This window comes from Equus quagga, chromosome 10, assembly GCF_021613505.1.
Source record: "Equus quagga isolate Etosha38 chromosome 10, UCLA_HA_Equagga_1.0, whole genome shotgun sequence".
In the NCBI taxonomy this organism is placed as follows: Eukaryota; Metazoa; Chordata; class Mammalia; order Perissodactyla; family Equidae; genus Equus; species Equus quagga.
Window position 1 is genome coordinate 19,428,403 of NC_060276.1, and position 19,104 is coordinate 19,447,506.

At 40.0% G+C, this 19,104-nt stretch overlaps 1 protein-coding gene across 11 annotated transcripts in view; it reads left to right on the forward strand.

Moving 5' to 3' along the window:
* The window catches only part of ENOX2 (ecto-NOX disulfide-thiol exchanger 2), a 259,169-nt gene that overhangs the window by 207,565 nt on the left and 32,500 nt on the right, over positions 1–19,104 (forward strand). For all 11 annotated transcript variants that reach the window (XM_046673947.1, XM_046673946.1, XM_046673938.1 and 8 more), the window contains 3 exons: positions 8,355–8,561; positions 14,738–14,971; positions 17,174–17,386. In XM_046673947.1, coding sequence (XP_046529903.1) covers positions 8,355–8,561; positions 14,738–14,971; positions 17,174–17,386 — 654 coding nt within the window. The remainder of the gene's footprint in view (positions 1–8,354; positions 8,562–14,737; positions 14,972–17,173; positions 17,387–19,104) is intronic.

Sequence of the window (19,104 nt, forward strand, 5' to 3'; positions counted from 1 at the left end):
ATAAGAAATCTAGGAGGCCAGCATCTAATTGGGAAAAGAGCTAGCATGTCACAGAAGAGTTAGCAAATGGAGATTAAGATGGCCCTAGTAGGCCCTACCTGTCAGCTCAAGTGGCCATTCCTGGATTTGTGTTTAGTGCCTAGGTGAATGAGCGGCACTGTTGTACCCTTGTCTCCTTCTCTTAGTGCCACTGTCCCAAAAGCACAATGGACTTTTTTCTCTTTATTCCAATGTATTGCTTTTGGATTAGAGAAAGCTGTGCATCCCTGATACTATCTTTTTTCACTTCAAAAGCCATGAATTTAGGCATTGTCAGTGTTAAAAATCTGCTGCTTATGTAAAGGTGGAATCCTGCTGGTTTAATCACTTATTTATCGCATAATCAGCCTGTACTAGGCTTTCATTGTTTCAAGCAAGTTTAACCTAACAGGATGGCTCATAACTTATAGGTTGGGTGCAAGAGATGACTTTACAGGATGTTCCATTTCTGAATTTCCAAAGAATAGCACACAGATCCTTGTGTATAACACATAGATCACATTATTGAGCAGTCTTTAAATGAATGTAGAAATACATTGCTTAAAGAGGCTCTAACTTTTTATAGTCTCTAGTAAAAGAAACGGACAGACATCCCTCAGACACATTTATCTTTTCCCACCTACAGCCATGCTTTCTCAGTTCTGAGTTGGTAGGGCCACAGAGTGAGAGGGAAGCATTTTACCTTCACGGCTCCATCCTTTAGTTCTTCATCTCTGTGCTAAGAATGCTGACAGGGCAATTAGTGCTAGTAAAGTGGTGGCTTCTGGGAAGGAACCTGGCTTTGGAATTGAATTCAAAAAATAGCACTCTTGACACAGCTTAAAGTCAACTGGTGTTCTATTTTCTTTTTAGAACTTGAATTTTGTTAAAAGGGGGCTCAGGTTAATTGGGTGGGGAAAACATGGAGTAGACCCCCTTAGTTCTCTGCTGAAAGCACGGCAAGAGTGCCATGTTTGTTAACAGCCCCAAGACTTTGTGAAGACGAGATGGGAAGAGCAGGAATTTGGTATGATCCCTTATCCTCTCCAGAGCCCACCAACCCTGTCTGATAAGGCCTTGATTATAAACCCCAGTACTTACTTTTGCCTGTCTCTGGTATATTCTCTTGTGCTCACTGGCCTCTCAACATTAAGGTCCTGTGATTTAGGGACTCTCATGGACTTTTTATGTACCATCCAATCTGCTTCTGTCTTGTTCCTTTATTAGGAACTATCTTTACCATCAGTTCATTCCCCTTTCTCCCACCTGATGCTTCATCCAGACAATTGTCATATATACAGAACCCTAAAAGTCCTGAGGCTCCCATTGCCCACAAATTCAGAGTTCAACTTCTAACTTCAAAAGCCTTTCACTGGTCTGCTTCATGTGACTGTCTTCAATCCATCATTTCTACTTGCCACTTACCCACCCTTAAGTCAAGTTCAACTGCTTCCTGATCTCACATTCCTCTCCAGCCCAACTCCAGGCCTACCCTCTCCTGGAACACTGCCATGTGGAAGGTACTGAAATTAAAACAGTAGTTAATCATCCATCACTCTAATGCATTTCCACTTAAATACTGGATGCTAAATCCAATGGATGCTTTTTAGTCCTTAAATTAGTTTATCTCTCTGCTATATTTAGTACTAGTGACCCCTTCATCCTTCTTGAAACATTAGGTCATTTGAAGGTGTAAGAATTACTGAGACCACCAGAGAGATTATATAGATCAAGAAGGGAAGACAACCAAGCAGAGTGCTCTGAGGAATTCCAGCATATCAAAATTTAAAAGAGAAAGAGGAGTTTGCATTTCTATATACCCCTTAGCAGCAAAAGTCCTCAGAAGACTTAATCTTTACTAGCCATTTCCAGTTCTTCTTCTCTTCTCCCTTAAATTCTCATTTATGCTTTTGCCCCACTCCTCTGCCAAAGTGTCCCTTGTTTAAGAATACTTGTGACCTTACAATACTAAGTCCACTGGTCAGTTTTCAACTTTCTTCATAGTTGACCTTATAGCCATAAATGGCACTTGAGTACTCCTGACTCATTGGTTTATTTTCTTCACTTGGCTTCCATGACACCGCACTATTGGTTTTCCTGCCACCACACTAGTTGCTCTTTCTCAGTCTCCTTTGCTGATAACCATCTGCTCTCCCTGACTTCTTATCATTGGAAAGCCCCATGGCTCAGTCCTTGGACCTCTTCTCTATCTATATTCATACCTTTGATGATCTCATCTAGTCTCATGGCTGGAAAAACTATCCATATGCCAATGATACCCCAAATTATATCTTTGGCTCAGATCTTGAGAACCCCCAAACTTATATCCAACTGCCTACTTGATATTTCCGCTTAGACGTCAAATAGACATCTCAAAATTAATATGTTCAAAGCAAAACTCCTAATCTTTGCCCCAAACCTTATCCATTAGTATCCTTCTCCATATCAGATGGTGGCAACTGCATCCTTTCAGTTGCTCAGGTCAAAACTTAAGGATCATCTTTACCTACTTTCTTTCCCTCACACACCATATTTAATCTGTTAGAAAACTCTATTAGATCTACCTTGAAATATATCTAGAATCATACTACTCTCGTGATAACCACTGCTGCGATACAGTTTATATCCACCATGATACATTTTCTGAACTATTGCAATAGCCCTCTAATTGATCTTCCTCTTTCACCCCTGCCCCCTACAGTCTATTCTCAAGAGAGCAGGCAGAGTGATCCTTTTTAAAACCTAAGTCAGATCATGTCCCTCCTCTACTCAAAACCCTGTAATGGCTCCCTGTTTTACTCACAATAAAGGCCAAAGTCCATTTAATGGCATAGAAGGTCCTTTACGATCTGCCTTCCCTCTCCCACATCGTGTCTGACTTTGTCTCCTAGTACTCTCCTTCCCATCACTCCATGCTGTCCTGTGAACACACCAGGCATTCTTCCATCATAAGGCCTTTGCACTGGCTCTTCCCTCTGCCTGGAATACTCTTCCCCTAAATATCTACATAGCTATCTCACTTACCTCCTTCACGTCTTTGCTCAAATGTCTCTTTCTTGGTGAGCCTGGCAGCCTGTTTAAAAGTGCAGCCCTCCCTGCCACACTCCCAATCCTACTTACCTTCTCTATTTTTTACATAACACTTACTACCTTTTAACAAACTATGTTATTTATAGAATGTAAACACCAGAAAGGCAGGGATTTTTGTCTGTTCACTGAGGTATCACCAGCCCTTAGAAAAGTATCTGACATATAATAGGTGTTCAACAAATATTTCTTGAGTGATCGAAGGATGGATGTATGGATACAAAAGGAGAGGTCACAGGTCTAGAAAGGAAACCAAGAGAGCATGAGGCGGTTAACCTACGTGCTGACAACTTCCAAATCTATGTTTTCACTCCATATCTCTCTTCTGAGCTTCAGACACATAGCCAACTAACCACTAGACTTTTCTGGGTGAATCTACATCAAACGTGCAAAAAATTGTGATATAGTATAGTGGACAAACTACCAGATTAAAAGTCAATAGAATTGTATTCTACTCCCAGCACTGTCACCAACTACCTGTGGGATCTTGGGCTAGTCACATAACCTCCCTGTGTCTCAGTTTCCTTTGTAAAGCGAAGATATTAGGTTAGGTTAGCCTACATACCTCCAAGCTTTCATCCAGCTCTAAAAATATGATTCTTGACATTAAAAATGTAGCTACCACATTGGGGCTGGCCCCGTGGCCGAGTGGTTAAGTTCGCATGCTCCGCTGCAGGCGGCCCAGTGTTTCGTCGGTTCGAATCCTGGGCGCGGACATGGCACTGCTCGTCAGACCACGCTGAGGCAGCGTCCCACATGCCACAACTAGAGGAACCCACAACGAAGAATACACAACTATGTACCGGGGGGCTTTGGGGAGAAAAAGGAAAAAATAAAATCTTTAAAAAAAAAAATGTAGCTACCACAATAATTATTCACCTGGAGAAAAGCCTCTCAAAATGTATTAGGAAAAGCAAGAGAAAATTGGTAGGTGGCACCTCGAGCTCCGTACCTTCAGTGGAGCAGGCAGTATGGTATAATGGACTAAGCGCTCGAGCCCTGAAGTGACACAGGCCCAGTTTCATATCCAAGATCTATACCTCTAAATAGCCATAAGATTTTGAGTAAGTAACAACCTCTCTGATCGAGACTGGGCAGAATCAGTTCTGGTCTAAAAATTCAATGGATCAAATTAGACTGGAGCTGAGTGTGCACAGTCTCCTAAAGATAAATGATGAGTGAGTACCCCATTGTCTTAAAAGCAACACCCTCTGATTCCCAGGGGTCAGAGATATGGCAAAAGAGAGCTCTCTGGAACACAATTACTTTTTTTCACAGAGTGGCTATCAGGGGTTTACTGTAATCCCAATTAGCAATTCTCGATTGGTGGTATAAGAAGAAAGCAGCACCATCTCTCCAAAGAAGTCAATTTTGCCAAGATTTTTTACTTCACCTGATAGACCTTCTATATGGAGGGGGTGCATTTTGAGTCTACTGTCAAATAGCAATGAACATGGAATAAATGGTGGAATGTCATCTGCTATCTGTGAGGGCACGTCGGAAAGTACCCAGGAGCCAGAAAAAGACCAATATTTTCATTTTACCATCTCAAAATAGGCCGACCTCCTGTTTTGGCTCCTAGAGCTGGGTTTTATAGGCTGGGTTCTAGAAAGTAGGTAAATTGAATATTAATAAAGATTCACCAGCCTTCTGATTATTTTTTTTATTAATGTTATGATAGATTACAACCTTGTGAGATTTCAGTTGTACATTTTTGTTAGTCATGTTGTGGGTACACCACTTCCCCCTTTGTGCCCTCCCCCCACCCCCCCTTTCCCCTGGTAACCACCAATCAGATCTCCTTATCAATATACTAACTTCCACCTATGAGTGGAGTCATATAGAGTTCGTCTTTCTCTCCTTCTGATTATTTTTAATCTGTTGGGATTACATTAAAATATATCTGACCCCTGCTGGTTATCTAGGGGGCCTTCAACCTTAGGCTATCTAATAAAACCAACTCAAAGACTTTGCAGTATGTAAATACGGCAAACCAGCTGAATGATCGGTGATGCTCCTTTGAAAAGAAGTAAGATGCAAGTGGTTTATAGGTCCTCTATGCTGCTCCCTGCCTCACTTCTCAAAGATCAGCAGTAACTTTGATCTTAATGCTGATTGCCCCAACACAGCTCCCCAGTGTGGGTATTTAGTTTTGATTAGAATTGCTAGAAGCTCCCCCTGTTCCATTGCCAGAGATTAGAGTTCTTTATACTCCCAGTTATCTTGACTCTTTTTACATGGAAGTTTTCTCCTTCTCCATCCAGAGTGGTGATTGGAGTGTTACAAGAGTTTAGCACCTTACCTGATTAATAGGTGGACTTTGAATTTGAATATGGAGTTATGTTGCTGTTCCCAGATCACTGTATTTCAGTGGGATTAGAAAATCAGGCCCAGACAATAAAGTGCTTTGAGCTGTTAATTAAAGAACAAGTACTATCCATTAAGGAAGATAGTACAGCCCATTGCCTTGCTTGGTGGCATACACCTAAATCTCAGCAAATGCTATAAAAGAGGCTTTCTACATTTACCCAAGGAGAATAAATAAATCCTTAGCATTCTTGACGCCGCTCTTAGTGGCTTTTATGTGCCTTTACTTAGCAGACAGTCACCACAGAATAATCACAGCATCTAAATAGGGCGATGACTTCATCACAGAAAATTTAAATCCACAAATGTAGTCAAAGGAAAGAGCCTTCATATTTTCAGTATTACATGTAACTGCTGCAGTAACCAGATACTCCTTAGAGTCTCTCAATGAACCTAAAGGTAGGCCTAACTAAGCAAACTCAACGTAAAAAGGTGATTATTTGCTTCACAAAAAGATTTTTTACTATCAAATTCCTTTAAATAGTAAATTTCAGAAGGATTCTAAAACAGGATTTTATTCTAAAGCCTCTGATTTGAAAACATGGCTCTAACTATATGAATGCTCTTGAAAATTCTTTACCTAGATAGTCAATGGCCGGGTTGTATTCCATGGTCAAAACCATGTGTGTCTTCACAACTGTAGAATCCTATATGGATAAGACTGATTCCCTCCCAAACCCAGCCTTGACTAAAGATCTGGATAAAGCAAGGAGCTGGGAGTTTAGAGGTGCAGGTCTTAGCTACCACTCCACTCCAGACTTGTGATAAGGATTTAGAAAGCCCCAGATTGGTAATTAGGAAACCTGGGTTCTATAATAGTAAATAATAATAATACTATAACAACTACTGTTTATTGGGAACCTATCAAGTTCTAGACCTTGCACCACAGGCAGTATAGACAGTAGATTATGAATTATCCTCCAATAACCCTTGTAAGGTAGAGGACAGTATCCCTATTTTACAGATGAAAAAACGAGGTTCTCAGAGGTTGTGTAATTTTCTCAAAGTCATACAGACAGTGAGTAATTGAGCCGAGGTTTAAATCCCAGTTTGCCTGCTCCGAGCTCCTGCTCCTTCTCTTTCTGTTTAAGTCAGTGACTTTGAATGAGTCACTCAACCTCACTCAGCTAAAGTTGTTCCTCTGTAATAGGAGTTTAGACCAAGTCGGTCGTTTTCAACTCTAGCTGCACATTAGAGTTGCCTGAGGAGCTTTAAGGAAAACAATGCACAGGCGGCACCCCAGACTCGTTAAATCGGATGCACTGGAATGGGGCCCAGGCATTTGTTTGTTTGCTTGTTTGACTCCCAAGTTGATTCTAAGATGCTGCCAGAGTTGAGAACCACTGTGTGTGATTTCTAGAATCCTTTCCAGTTCTTAAAAGTTCAGAAGCATAAGTCTCAAGAGATTCTGGACCTCATTTCCTCCTTTTTGGCTAAAAGTTTAACTTCTCCAGTATCCCTGACTAAGACATTTCAGATTCCTGCTCACTGGGTTCTCTTCTTTTTCCTTTTAAACTTCTCATATGGAACAAAAAACCAATACAGCGAGTTCTTGAAATTAGAGACATTTAAGAAATTAACAGGAACTCTGTAAGTTCCCTGAATCCCACTACCCCTTTTGTTGACTAAACAGAAGGAAAGAGCATTACGAGAACCTGATTATTCTGAGCCACACTGGTAAGACAGACAATGTTAGCAAAGTGAGGAAGCTAGAAATGCTGATACCCAGGGAAGCTCCCAAATCATCCGCTTGCCAGCTTGGATAGGAGTCAGGTGGGGGCCTTGCCCTAATCTACAAGTGAGACTCATTTATTTTTGCATGTGAGCTGTAATCACTGGTTGCTGAGCTCTCCAAATCTTGAGCTGGGAGAATTATTGTTAAGAGCTGAATGGAAAGAACGGATTACACCAAATAAATTCTTGCTGATACAAAACCAACACTAGAAAAACCCTTGACCATCATGCTTTGTTTTGTTGGGCTATGAACTGTAGGATTTTGCTTGGAAAATACTTTCATACATATAAATAGCAACAAGGAGCTGGCAGATACAACAGGCTTTATGTATAAGATGAGTGAGTAGAAGGATATTTTTTAAGCAGAGAGGGAATCATCTCATTAAGTAGGTTTTTAATGACTCTATAGCCAAATTTATCTCACTTTAGTTAATGATTTCCCATATGAGCTTCCTTTCTGTGCTGTCTTTCATACTTCCCTCTAAATGCTGCATGACTGGCTCTGGACGTCACCTCTCCAGCAAGGAATTTGAGGAAGGGCTCACTGGTACCAAAAAACAAAAAAACCTAGAAGGGATGGTTTGTACTCAGGTTGACTTTGTCAACCAAATCATTCTGATAGCTATAAATATTTTTGTAAATGTTCACCCCATCATTATCAAATTAATCCTGAAACAGTTTTTTCAGCAAGCACGAACAGAAAGAATATTGAAACTACAAACTAAATTAAACAAACCCTTTTCTCAGGGACCCTGATTCTGAGAATTCCTGAAAGTAAGAGTTTAAACTGAGTGGGATTTCCCCCCACTCACTGTCTTCTTAATAAAAATGACTGAAAATTGGACATAGCTGGGTTGTCACAACAAAAGTAAAGAACAAAATTAAATAACTCTAGATGGGACAGACAGACAGGTCTGAGTCTTTATCCTGTAGACATCATGGTCACAAAATCATTGAATAAAATGATTTTCAGATTCATGCAACCAATTTGCTGTGGAGCAGAGAACACCTTGGAGACAATGTGCTTCTGGCACTCACAGGCAAAAGTCTGATGGGGACAGACAGTAGGCTATATCTGGTTCATGTTAGGTTTCTAAGAGGTCTGTCACAAAGATTTTAATTTCAAATCCTTTTGCACTTATGCTTAGATCTTCCACCTCCTGCAACCCGAGAACGACCACCAGGATGCAAAACAGTCTTTGTGGGCGGCCTGCCTGAAAATGGAACAGAGCAGATCATTGTGGAAGTGTTTGAACAGTGTGGAGAGATCATTGCTATTCGGAAGAGCAAAAAGAATTTTTGTCACATTCGCTTTGCAGAGGAGTACATGGTGGACAAAGCCCTTTATCTTTCTGGTAGGTGTTTGGTCATGAGGACTGTGCCCACCACACACAGTGCAGAGTTGGGGATCAGTGTATTTGCATCTGTGGCAGCTCAAGCTAATGGTACCCCTTCTTGCCTTCAGAGATGGAAAATGCATGTTACAACCCAACTTCTTTCTTTAAAGTTCTTCAGTAGTTCCCACTTCTCTATGGGGTAACTCCAAAACTCCTTACTTGTAGCATCTAAAGGCCCTGATTATCTGTTTTATCTTTCAGTGACGTCTCTCAATCCTTCCCTCACATACCATGTGCTAACCACACTAAACTAATTCTAGTTCCCAGAATGTGCCATGGTGTTTTATGCCTTTTCCTCTGACTAGAATTACCTTTTCCACCCCCATCCACCATACACATATCTTCACACCCTAAAGTTCCAGCTTAAGCATAACCTCTTCTGGAAAGCTTTCTCTGACTTTTCTCTCCAGTCTGCTCCAGGCTGGTTTGGGCAACCCTTCCTCAGTGCTTCCATAGTACCTGGTTCTTCCTCCTAACATGACATCTATAACACCATGCTAGAACTATCTCTTTACACGTCTCCCCCACCAGAGTGTGAATTCCTTAGGGGAAGGGACTATGTCTTATTTAACTTTGAATCCCCAACATCTAGTGCATAACCTGGCACAAAAGTAGATGCTCAAAACTGTCTATGGAAGTCAGTTAGTTGTCAAATATTCATTGACTGCTAGGCAGAATGCTATGTTGCTGAGGCTATAGCAGAGACTGAGACAGACAAACTTCCTGCCATCAGGAATATATTCTGAAGATGGCAAAATATGATATATATGTAAACAAATAAATTAATATCAGGTACCAATAAGTGCTATGAAGAAGATAAAAATGCTAATATACCTAGGGTTGTTAGGAAAGCAAGTCTTCTCTGACATTTGAATTGAGATCTGAACAATATGAAGGGAATTGCCACGTGAACATCTGGAGAAGGGCATTCCAAAATAAAGAAGAGCAAGTCAAAGGCCCTGAGATGAAAATGGACTTGGCATGTTCAAGCAGCAGAGAGAAGGTTAGCATGACTGGAGCATAGTAAATAAGAGAGAGGCAATGAAGTGAAATGAGGTCTGAGAGGTAAGCAATGCCAAATCATGTTGGGCCTTGTAATCTATAGTAATGAGCTTATTATTCTGGATGCAATGGGAATCCATTGGAGGATTTTAAGGAGTGGAGTGACACGATCTGATATACATTTTAGATATAACACTTCTGGGTGAAGAATGGACTAAGGGGTACGGGCAAGGATGTTGACTGGGAGATAAGTTAGCCAACTGTAGCATTAGTCTAATCCAGAATTGATAGTGGCTTATATACTATGGTAGTTGGAGTGGAGATAGTAAGAACTACTTTGCATAGTCTCTTGTTCATGGTAAAAGTTCAGATTTGAGGAGACTGACGTAAGGAATTATAATTGGAATGATTTCTGTTAAATATTATAAAGTGAAGCCCTTTACCTTTTGGGGTGATTTCAAGATAAAATTTCATGCTGATCCTTTGCTTATTTTGTATTGGTATTGTTCTTTATGGGGCAGTGGAGTGGACAAATAAGCCTGAAGGCAGAAGACATGGTAATTGAAAAGGGCATAGAACAATTAACTACTTCCTTGCTTAAGAGTAATGGTTTGGAAGAATTGAATCCAACTGCTAGATATTTGACAGTGGCAGAATCTTCATTCATGTAACAGGTGCTTGTTGGACATCTCCTTCGTGTAAGTTATTGTACTAAATATTGAGCAGAGTAGAGAATGAGTAAAACCCAGTTCTTTCCCTTAATAAACAGGGTTAGCCTGCAGTCATACATTCATCTAATAAAGAAACATTCAGCACCAGGCATTGCTCAAGACTCTGATAAGACACACTCAATGTTAATAATAATAATAAGAGGTTGAAAGTTATGAGTGCTGTGGGAGAAGTATGGATAAAGTGGTATGGAAGTTCAGAGGAGAGAGAGAGAGAGAAAGAAGAGAAATTTTCTGACTCCTGACTCGGGTATCAAGAAAGGTAGCATTTGAACCAAGTCTTTGACACAGAGAAAGCATTTGAATGTGGACAGTGGGACTTAGATACAGCATGAGCAAAGGTACAAAGGTGGTAAGTTTTGATGAACATTCAAGGGAGCAATGAGTAGTGGTTTTGTGTACTGAGTAGACACGAAAGGAGGAGGGGAAATATCAGCTGTTAGCACACTTTGAAAGGCTTAACAGTTGGGTCTTTACTCCTCAGGTAATAGGGAATTGTTGAAAACTTTTTTTAACAAGGAAGATGATTGTTTCTGAAAGATTAATCTGACAGCTCTGTATAAAAATGGATTAGAGGAGAGCACGTCAGTTAGACACCTGTTGCAATAGGCCAGAGAAAAGATCATGAGGGTTTGAAAAAGTAGGCTGGTAACATGGGAAAGGAGAGGAGGAGACAGATGTTGAATACTCTTATTACATTTGCTAAGTGCTGTAAAATCTAACTACTCAAGATTCCACAGCACTTAGCAATGATAACAGAGCATTCACAGTAGACTATTTTAATAAGAACTTAAAGGTCTTGAAAAGCCCTGAATGGTAAAGACAACATACTGCTCAGGAGGCTTCCACCCAAACATCATTGAAGTCAGCTCTCTGGTAACAACCACCTCCTGGAAAGGTTCTCAGGACTGCCAAAGGAAAGAGGATTGCAATCAGTGATCTGAAAACAACTAAATTTTGCCCTTTAAATTTGAACCTGCTCCCTGAAAGTTCACAAGTGCTAGGAACCTCCTGAATTGGATGGCTATTCTCCCACATTGTAAAAGAAAGAGATTAAAACAAAGTCCCTTAGAAAAGCGGGTAGAAATGTAGAAATAATCATTTTTTTCTATTGGAGTTTGGGCACCTTTGGGAGCTGGCATTGTGCACAGCACCCCAACTTCATAGCATCACAGTATCTTTTGTGTGTTTACACAAAGCTTTCATAACGTCTTCTCATTTGATCCTCTCCACGATCCTGCAAGAATAGACAAAGTAATCGTTAATAGCCCCATTTTTCTGATGGCTCTGATGATCAAATAAAATGAATGGGTGTGAAGGTCATTGTAAACTGTAAAGGGCTCTAGTAAAATTTGCTTATGAAATGTATTTATTCTTCCTCTTTCTGAAAAAAAGTGTGGTAGTTTTAGTGTTACTGGGCATTATTCTTTATAACAGCTTTATTGAAGTATAATAATTGACATACAATAAATTTCACATATTTTAAAAATACAATTTGATATTATTGACGTATGCATACATCTGTGAAACCATCACTATGGTCAAAATAATGACTATGTCCACCTCCCCTAAAAGCTTCCTTCATGTCCTTTTTGTAATCTCTTTCTCCTATCCCTCTCCTCTTCCCTCCCCAGGCATCCACTGATCCGTTTTCTGTCAGATTAGTGTGCATTTTCTAGGGTTTCATATAATGGAATCATATATTATGTATGTTCCTCCTTCCGTTGTATAGATCCAGATTTCCATTTGGTATCATTTTCCCTGTGCTTGAATTTCCTTTAACATTTTTTGTAGTGCGCCTTTGCTCCTGATGAATTCTTTCAGCATCTGTATGTATCAAAAAGCATTTATTCCACTTTTCTTTTTGAAAGATCTGTCTGGGCGTAGAATTCTAGGTGGACAGTTTCTTTTTTCTCTCAGATGTTGCTCCACTATCTCCTTGCTTGCATTGTTTCCAATAAGAAATATGTTATTCTTATCTTTTGTTTCTCTATATATAATGAATCTTTTGTATGTGACAGCTTTTAAGATATTTTCTTTATTGCTGGCGTTGAGCAGTTTGGTTATGATGTACCTTGGTGTAATTTCCTTCATGTCTCTTGTGCTTGGGGTTCATTGAAATTCTTAGGTTTCTGAGTTTTCATTAAATTTGGGAATTTTTCTGCCCTTATTTTTTTCAAACATTTTTCCTATTCCCTCCTCTGTCTCCAATCAGGGCTCCAATTAGGCATATTTTAGGCCCCTTGAAGTTGTCCCACAGCTCACTGGTACTGTGTTTTTGTTCTCCATCTTTTTTCTCTCTATTTCATTTTGAATAGTTTCTATTGCTGTGTCTTCAAGTTTATTAATCTTTTTTTCTGTAATGTCTAATTTGCCATTGGTCCTACCCAGTAATTTTTTTTTAACTCAGACATTATAGTTTAAATCTCCAGAAGTTTGATTTTGGTTCTTTTTTACGTCCTTTGTATTTCTACTTAATATGTTCAATCTTTTCTCTAGTTTATTAAGCATATCAAATCCAACTATAATAGTTGTTTTATGTCCCTATCTATTAATTATATTATCTGTGTCAATTCTGGGTCTGTTAGGACTGAATGATTTTTTAAATTTTTCTTACGATTTTTCTGCTTTTTTGCATATTGGGTAATTTTTTATTGCATACCAGACATTGTGAATTTTACCTTATTGAGTGCCAGATATTTTTCATTCCTACAAATATTCTTGAGCTTTGTTCTGGGATGCAGTTAGGAAAAATTTGATCCTTTCAGGTGTTGTTTTTAAAGCTTTATTCAGCAGAACCAGAGCAGGGTTTAGTCTAGGGCTAATTTTTCTCCACCAACTGAGGCAAAACCCTTCTGGTTATTCTCCCCAGTACTCTGTGAATTATTAGTTTTTCTACTCTAGCTGGTAGGAAAAGGAACTCGTCCCAGCCCTGTGTAAGCTCCAGGGGTTGTTAGCTCTGACGCTCAGGTAATTTCCATATATACACGTAGACGGCAATACTCAGCTAAACGATAGTGGAGGACCCTCTGCAGATCTCTGCATTTCTTTCTTTATGTGGCTTTCTTCTTTCCAGTTCTCTGCCATACAAACTCTGTCTGCCGTAGTCTCCCTGGATTCCCAGTTTAAACTCCTCAACTCGGGGAGATCACCACGCTTTGCCTGACTTCCCCTTCCTGTGTTGAGGCCTGGAAACCCTCTCCAGGCAATAAGCTGGGGAAATTATAGGGATCACGTCATTTGGTTCTTGTCTCTCAGTGATCTCTGTCTTCATTGCCCAAGGTCCAATGTCTTAAAAACCATTGTTTCATATATTTTGTCCATACTTTTAGTTGTTTAAAGCAGGAGTTACTCTGCAAGCTTGTGCTGAGAATGAAATGAGATAAATGTGTTTGAAAGCAGCTAGCTCAGCTTCTGAAACTTAAAAATAAGTTAATAAAAACTTAATAAATGTTTTTTAAGGGCTGGCCCCATGGCATAGTGGTTAAGTTTACACACTCCACTTCAGCGGTCCTGGGTTCTCGGCTTCAGATCCAAGGTACAGACCTACACACTGCTCATCAACCTTTACGGCACCCCACATACAAAGTAGAGGAAGATTAGCACAGATGTTAGCTCAGCAACAATCTTCCTCAAGCAAAAAGAGGAAGATTGGCAACATATGTTAGCTCAGGACCAGTCTTCCTCCCCCCCCCAAAAAAAAGCAACTTAATAAATGTCTTTTTCCATTTTTTGTTAAGAGACAACTTGGGTAGTATAACTGGCACAAAAAGTGGAGATGTGGACTTGAATCCTGGTTCTCTGAATCCTAGTCATATACCACTATATTACAAGCATGCAACCTCTTTTTTTAAGGATCCCAAATTATATGTCACCTGAATCACATACCATTCCCCATCATATCTATTTTTTTCACCGGAAAATAATAGTTCAGAATCACTAAGCATGTCTAAGAAGCAATTTCTGAGATTGAAATGATGAGCTGATACACTTAGATTTATTCAAAATTCTGTGTATTGGTATGACTGACACTTGAAGTCATCCAAAGACACCACAGTTTGAGGCCACCTTTTCCATTCTTCCCAGCCCATGGCGCCATATAAGGCTCAATCTCGATACCGTTACCCAGTGAGCCTCCCTCCACCAGAGGAAAGGTGGCTGATGGAGGAATGGAACTTCCATGAACAGGACTGACCCAACCCACAGAATAGTAAACTGTTATCAGAGCTGAGACTATAATCTGAGTCTTTTGATGGTTCACCTTGCGAGTATTGGGGAGAGAATTTGGGGTTATGTGGTCACTTGAAACTGCTGCAACCGCAGCTGGAACACTGAACTTGGAAAAGTAGTTACAGTTACTTACTGGGCTGCTCTTGTCCTCCTCTCTCCTTCTTGTGCACTTAGGTTACCGCATTCGTCTGGGCTCTAGCACTGACAAGAAGGACACAGGCCGGCTCCACGTTGATTTTGCACAGGCTCGGGACGACCTGTATGAGTGGGAATGCAAACAGCGTATGCTTGCAAGGGAGGAGCGCCATCGTAGAAGGATGGAAGAAGAAAGATTGCGCCCACCATCCCCACCCCCAGTGGTCCACTATTCAGATCATGAATGCAGCATTGTTGCTGAAAAACTGAAAGGTATAGAAAGCATTTGAGCTTTGTGATTAAAAGAACTCCTTTCTTTGCAGAAATTTAATAAATACATTTGTATTGTTGGTAGTTATCCTTTGAATTTCCCACTGACTAATTCTAAGCATTTCTTGTGTTGGAGCCTTGCAGATAGAGAGGTGTGCTTAGTAACTCAAGAACCATAAAATTTATTCCCCCACCTGTGTCTCTGCTCCTTTACTGTCTCAAGGGATGGCATTTTTTTCTCCACACATCAGGTGACTAGGAAGAAACAAGTTTTTCCCACTTCTCCACATCAGAGAATTTTAGCTGTGACCCATGACTTGGGACCTGTAAGCACCCTTCCTTCCATCATGGATAACAAGCTAGTTTTGAATTTGAAATCAGAATAAATAAGAATGATAGAATTTGATGTAACCCTGGAAAACTCTGGCAAAAAAATCCCCATTTTACGTATGAGAAAACGGAGACCCAGAGAGTAGTCACAGTATACATTCTTCTTAGATTATTCAAAGACTTAGCTACCACCAACTAAAAGAGGACTTGTTTAATCACTTAAAATGGCGAAGTTATTTCACACAGTGACTATGGAGACTTTTAGACATTGCTAAATCAGACTGCTTTCCCTTTGGTTTTGATTCCTGTTCCCCTTGCTTGACTCTCAGAGCCATTTTGCTAATTTAACATTAATTGCCCTGCCTGGTCTCCTGTGTTAGTAGCTCAAATCCAGTCTTTTTCATTCTCTGAGAATGTTTGATTTTATTGGATGAATGCAGATGTCCCATTGATCTAATTGATGGCACCAACCCAGCTCTAACGGTATGAATTTTCCCTGCTTCTTGGGCTCTAGGCTCAGCAAGCTGCTGCTAATTCCACTTTCCAGATAGGTCTCGTTCACCATACTTGTTTCTACCATGTAGCTGAAGGGATTCACACATGTAAGAAATCTTTTGTTTGGCTTGATTTTGTCTTCCTGGAACAGAAAAGCAGAAAACAGAATCTATAATAGAGACACAGAAATAATGGAACATTTTGAAAAGCTAGAAAGGCTGAAAGCATTGGTAAGATGCCAGGTCCACGACTTACGTATTCACATGACACCAAACAGGTCAGGTTGAATTTTTTTTAAAAAAATGACTTTGCTGTGGATCTCAAATGATTTTACATGTGGACCTCAAGCAAAAAGTGAGCATCAACATAAAGACTGTGTGCAAGCAATGAAATGAAAAGCTACTATAAAGGGGAGGCTGACCTCTCTATATGTCTACACTAAACAAAGGTAAAAGGCAAGAAGTTCAAATTGCAGTGAAAGATATTTCTACTGAACATGAGCGTTTCAGACCAGAGAGGGATGTGGAGCCCTAGAAGGGGCCTTCAATGGGATGTTAATGGATTCTCCCTCTCATGGGTCTTTAACAGCAGAATATATAAGTGGCTATCTTAGGAAGCTGGACCAGAAGCTTTGAAAGAGTTGTGCTACTATTTTAACATCAGAGAGTAACTCCTAACTAGCTGCAGGAATCTACTTGGATTGTTCCTCAGGCAAGAGAAGCAGGATGTGGAGAAATGTAGAAATAGAATTAATTACTTCAGAACAGATTGTGACTGGCACTGAGTGGAAGGCCCGGGGCTGTGGACTGAATGCAGGAATGCTGTTATAAGGGGTCAAAGATGTAAGTGTTTATATCTAAAGAATTACTTAACTCTTTCTTAAGCCTCCTTCCAACACTATAATTCCATGGATCTAGGATAAAGTTACTGTCAAATTCAAGTTAAACTCAAGACTCAAGTTTTCTTTTCCTTACTAAAAAACAGGATTGTAGAATTCTGAAGTTCTCTCACTGCTAATTCATACATTACACATATGCACATGCACACACAATCAGAAAGGTTAAGAAATTTATAAGAGGTGAAAACTATATCGGTAAAAAAAACTTTTTTTAAGGAAAGAAGAAGTAATTCTCTTTCTGAAAATTCTTCATAGACTGCAGCCAATCAGACTACCTTTGAGTCTTCCATTCTTTCAGTCTGTCTGTCTGTCTGCCTGCTGCCTCTGGGTACATGTGCGTGCGTGAGTGGCTCTTCATCCTCAGTAGTTTATTTAACAACCACTGCCAAAAAGCCATGGTGGCCTCCTTGCTAGTATGTTGGGAAAATAGATTGAGATTTGGTTACTTTTGATTTTTCTAAAAATAAATTCTCTATTTTCAGATGATTCCAAATTCTCAGAAGCTGTACAGACCTTACTCACCTGGATTGAGCGAGGAGAGGTGAACCGTCGCAGCGCCAACAACTTCTACTCCATGATCCAGTCGGCTAACAGCCACGTCCGCCGCCTGGTAAATGAGAAAGCTGCCCATGAGAAAGACATGGAAGAAGCAAAGGAGAAGTTCAAGCAAGCCCTTTCTGGAATTCTCATTCAATGTGAGTGGAAGTCAGAGTTGTGCTGGAAGGGTGAGAGGGCATTTCACTTAGTCACCACTTTCTCTATACAGGAGCCAGGCCTACAGACCCATCCTGTGTCAAGGGGCAAGGCTTCATTCTTCACTGCCTTGTGCTCTCCTTATATGCCAAATGCCCAAGCTCTAGTCTCATGGTATACATGTGGCACCTCCTATGTTTGTTTTCCCTGGTATGTCTACTTCATTCCTTGGAAACACTGACACTTAGGCCACAATCTTGTGCCTTTACTTTTGCTTGTTCTTAAAGTTACAAGCACCCCAGGCCTCAGTGGAAAGTTGTGGATCTCATTGCTGAAGTTAGAATGTAGAATTAGCACGTGTAACCTTCTTTGCTTCAGATTTGCATCATTATTATATAATATGCTTTTTAGGTACTCCATTCTAGTAAGAAATGTAATTATGTTTCCCAAGTGGATTGAATAAACGCCAAATGTGCTGCTTCTACCTTTTGTTTTTAGTTTCCTTTCTTCTACATTTCCTTTGCTGGATGTCCTAGACAGTGGGATGGGATGGGAAACCACTGAAATGGCCATTTTCAAAAAGAAGTACCACTCCAAACCTATCCGGGGTCTCTTAAATGAGACAGGTCAGAAAAATTCTCAAGTAAAGTTTTTGTTCACCATATTATAAAACTATGCACTCATATCTTTTGAGTAAGAAACTGTATTCACTCTAAGAATAAGGGTATAGTTTCATGATTTTGCTTTTAAACAATTATGGCCCACTCTTCTCACACTTGACTTCCCATACTTGACTCATACACAATTGGGATTAAGGAGGAGTTGTTTCATTTTTATTTGGAAAGTGTATATGAGCATAGAATCCAGGGGGAGAAAGCACATGTTTTTAGGACTTCAGAATAAAGAGAAAAAGAAAGCAGCAAGCATCGTGAAAATATAAATCCTTAAATCATTAGTAGACAGGGTACAAACAGAGCTGTAAAGTAAGAAATAACACCTCCGGATTTTCTTACTGTGAACACCCAGCCAGGCAGAGGCTCTTGCCCTTCTTTTCTTTTCCCAAAAAAAGTCATGTCTAAGCTTCCTTTCTCTTGAGCTGGTTAGGATAAAGCTCCAGAATATTTGTACACATTTCTCCATTTGACGTTTTAAGAGATGCAGAAAAATACCTCTAGGACTGCGCTTACACGGTATTCTTCCATAAAACATATTTCTCCAGTCAAGGAGCCTGTTTAGGTAGATTTAAAATAGATTCCATCCATCTTAGATTTTGATTTGATGCTTCTGGTCAAACACACCTCAGAATATTAAAAGAATGGATTCTGTTGAAGTAAACCATCTGCACTCATTTTGGAGGGCTAGTTTATGAAAGAAGCCAGTGGTTGAAAGGCACTGGTATAGTTTGCCACTTGCTGCTGTGCTGTGCAGAGGCAATAGTACTAAATCACATTCACCGCAATTCTTGCCTCTCCTGCCTCAATGAATACAGACTGCCTGTATTAGAACTTTAGTCACCATTTCACCCTAAACCTTCTGGAGTTCCCTTTTTCCTTTCTGTATATTGATGTCTCTGCCTTTGAGCCTCCTTTAAAATCACAGTGCTCCAACACACATAGCCTTTTCCAAACACAACTACGATCTAATAGTTTCATAACAAGAAGATACAACAAGCCTGATGCTTCTCTTATTTGTTTTCTCCTCTCTTTTGCCATCCCTGGAT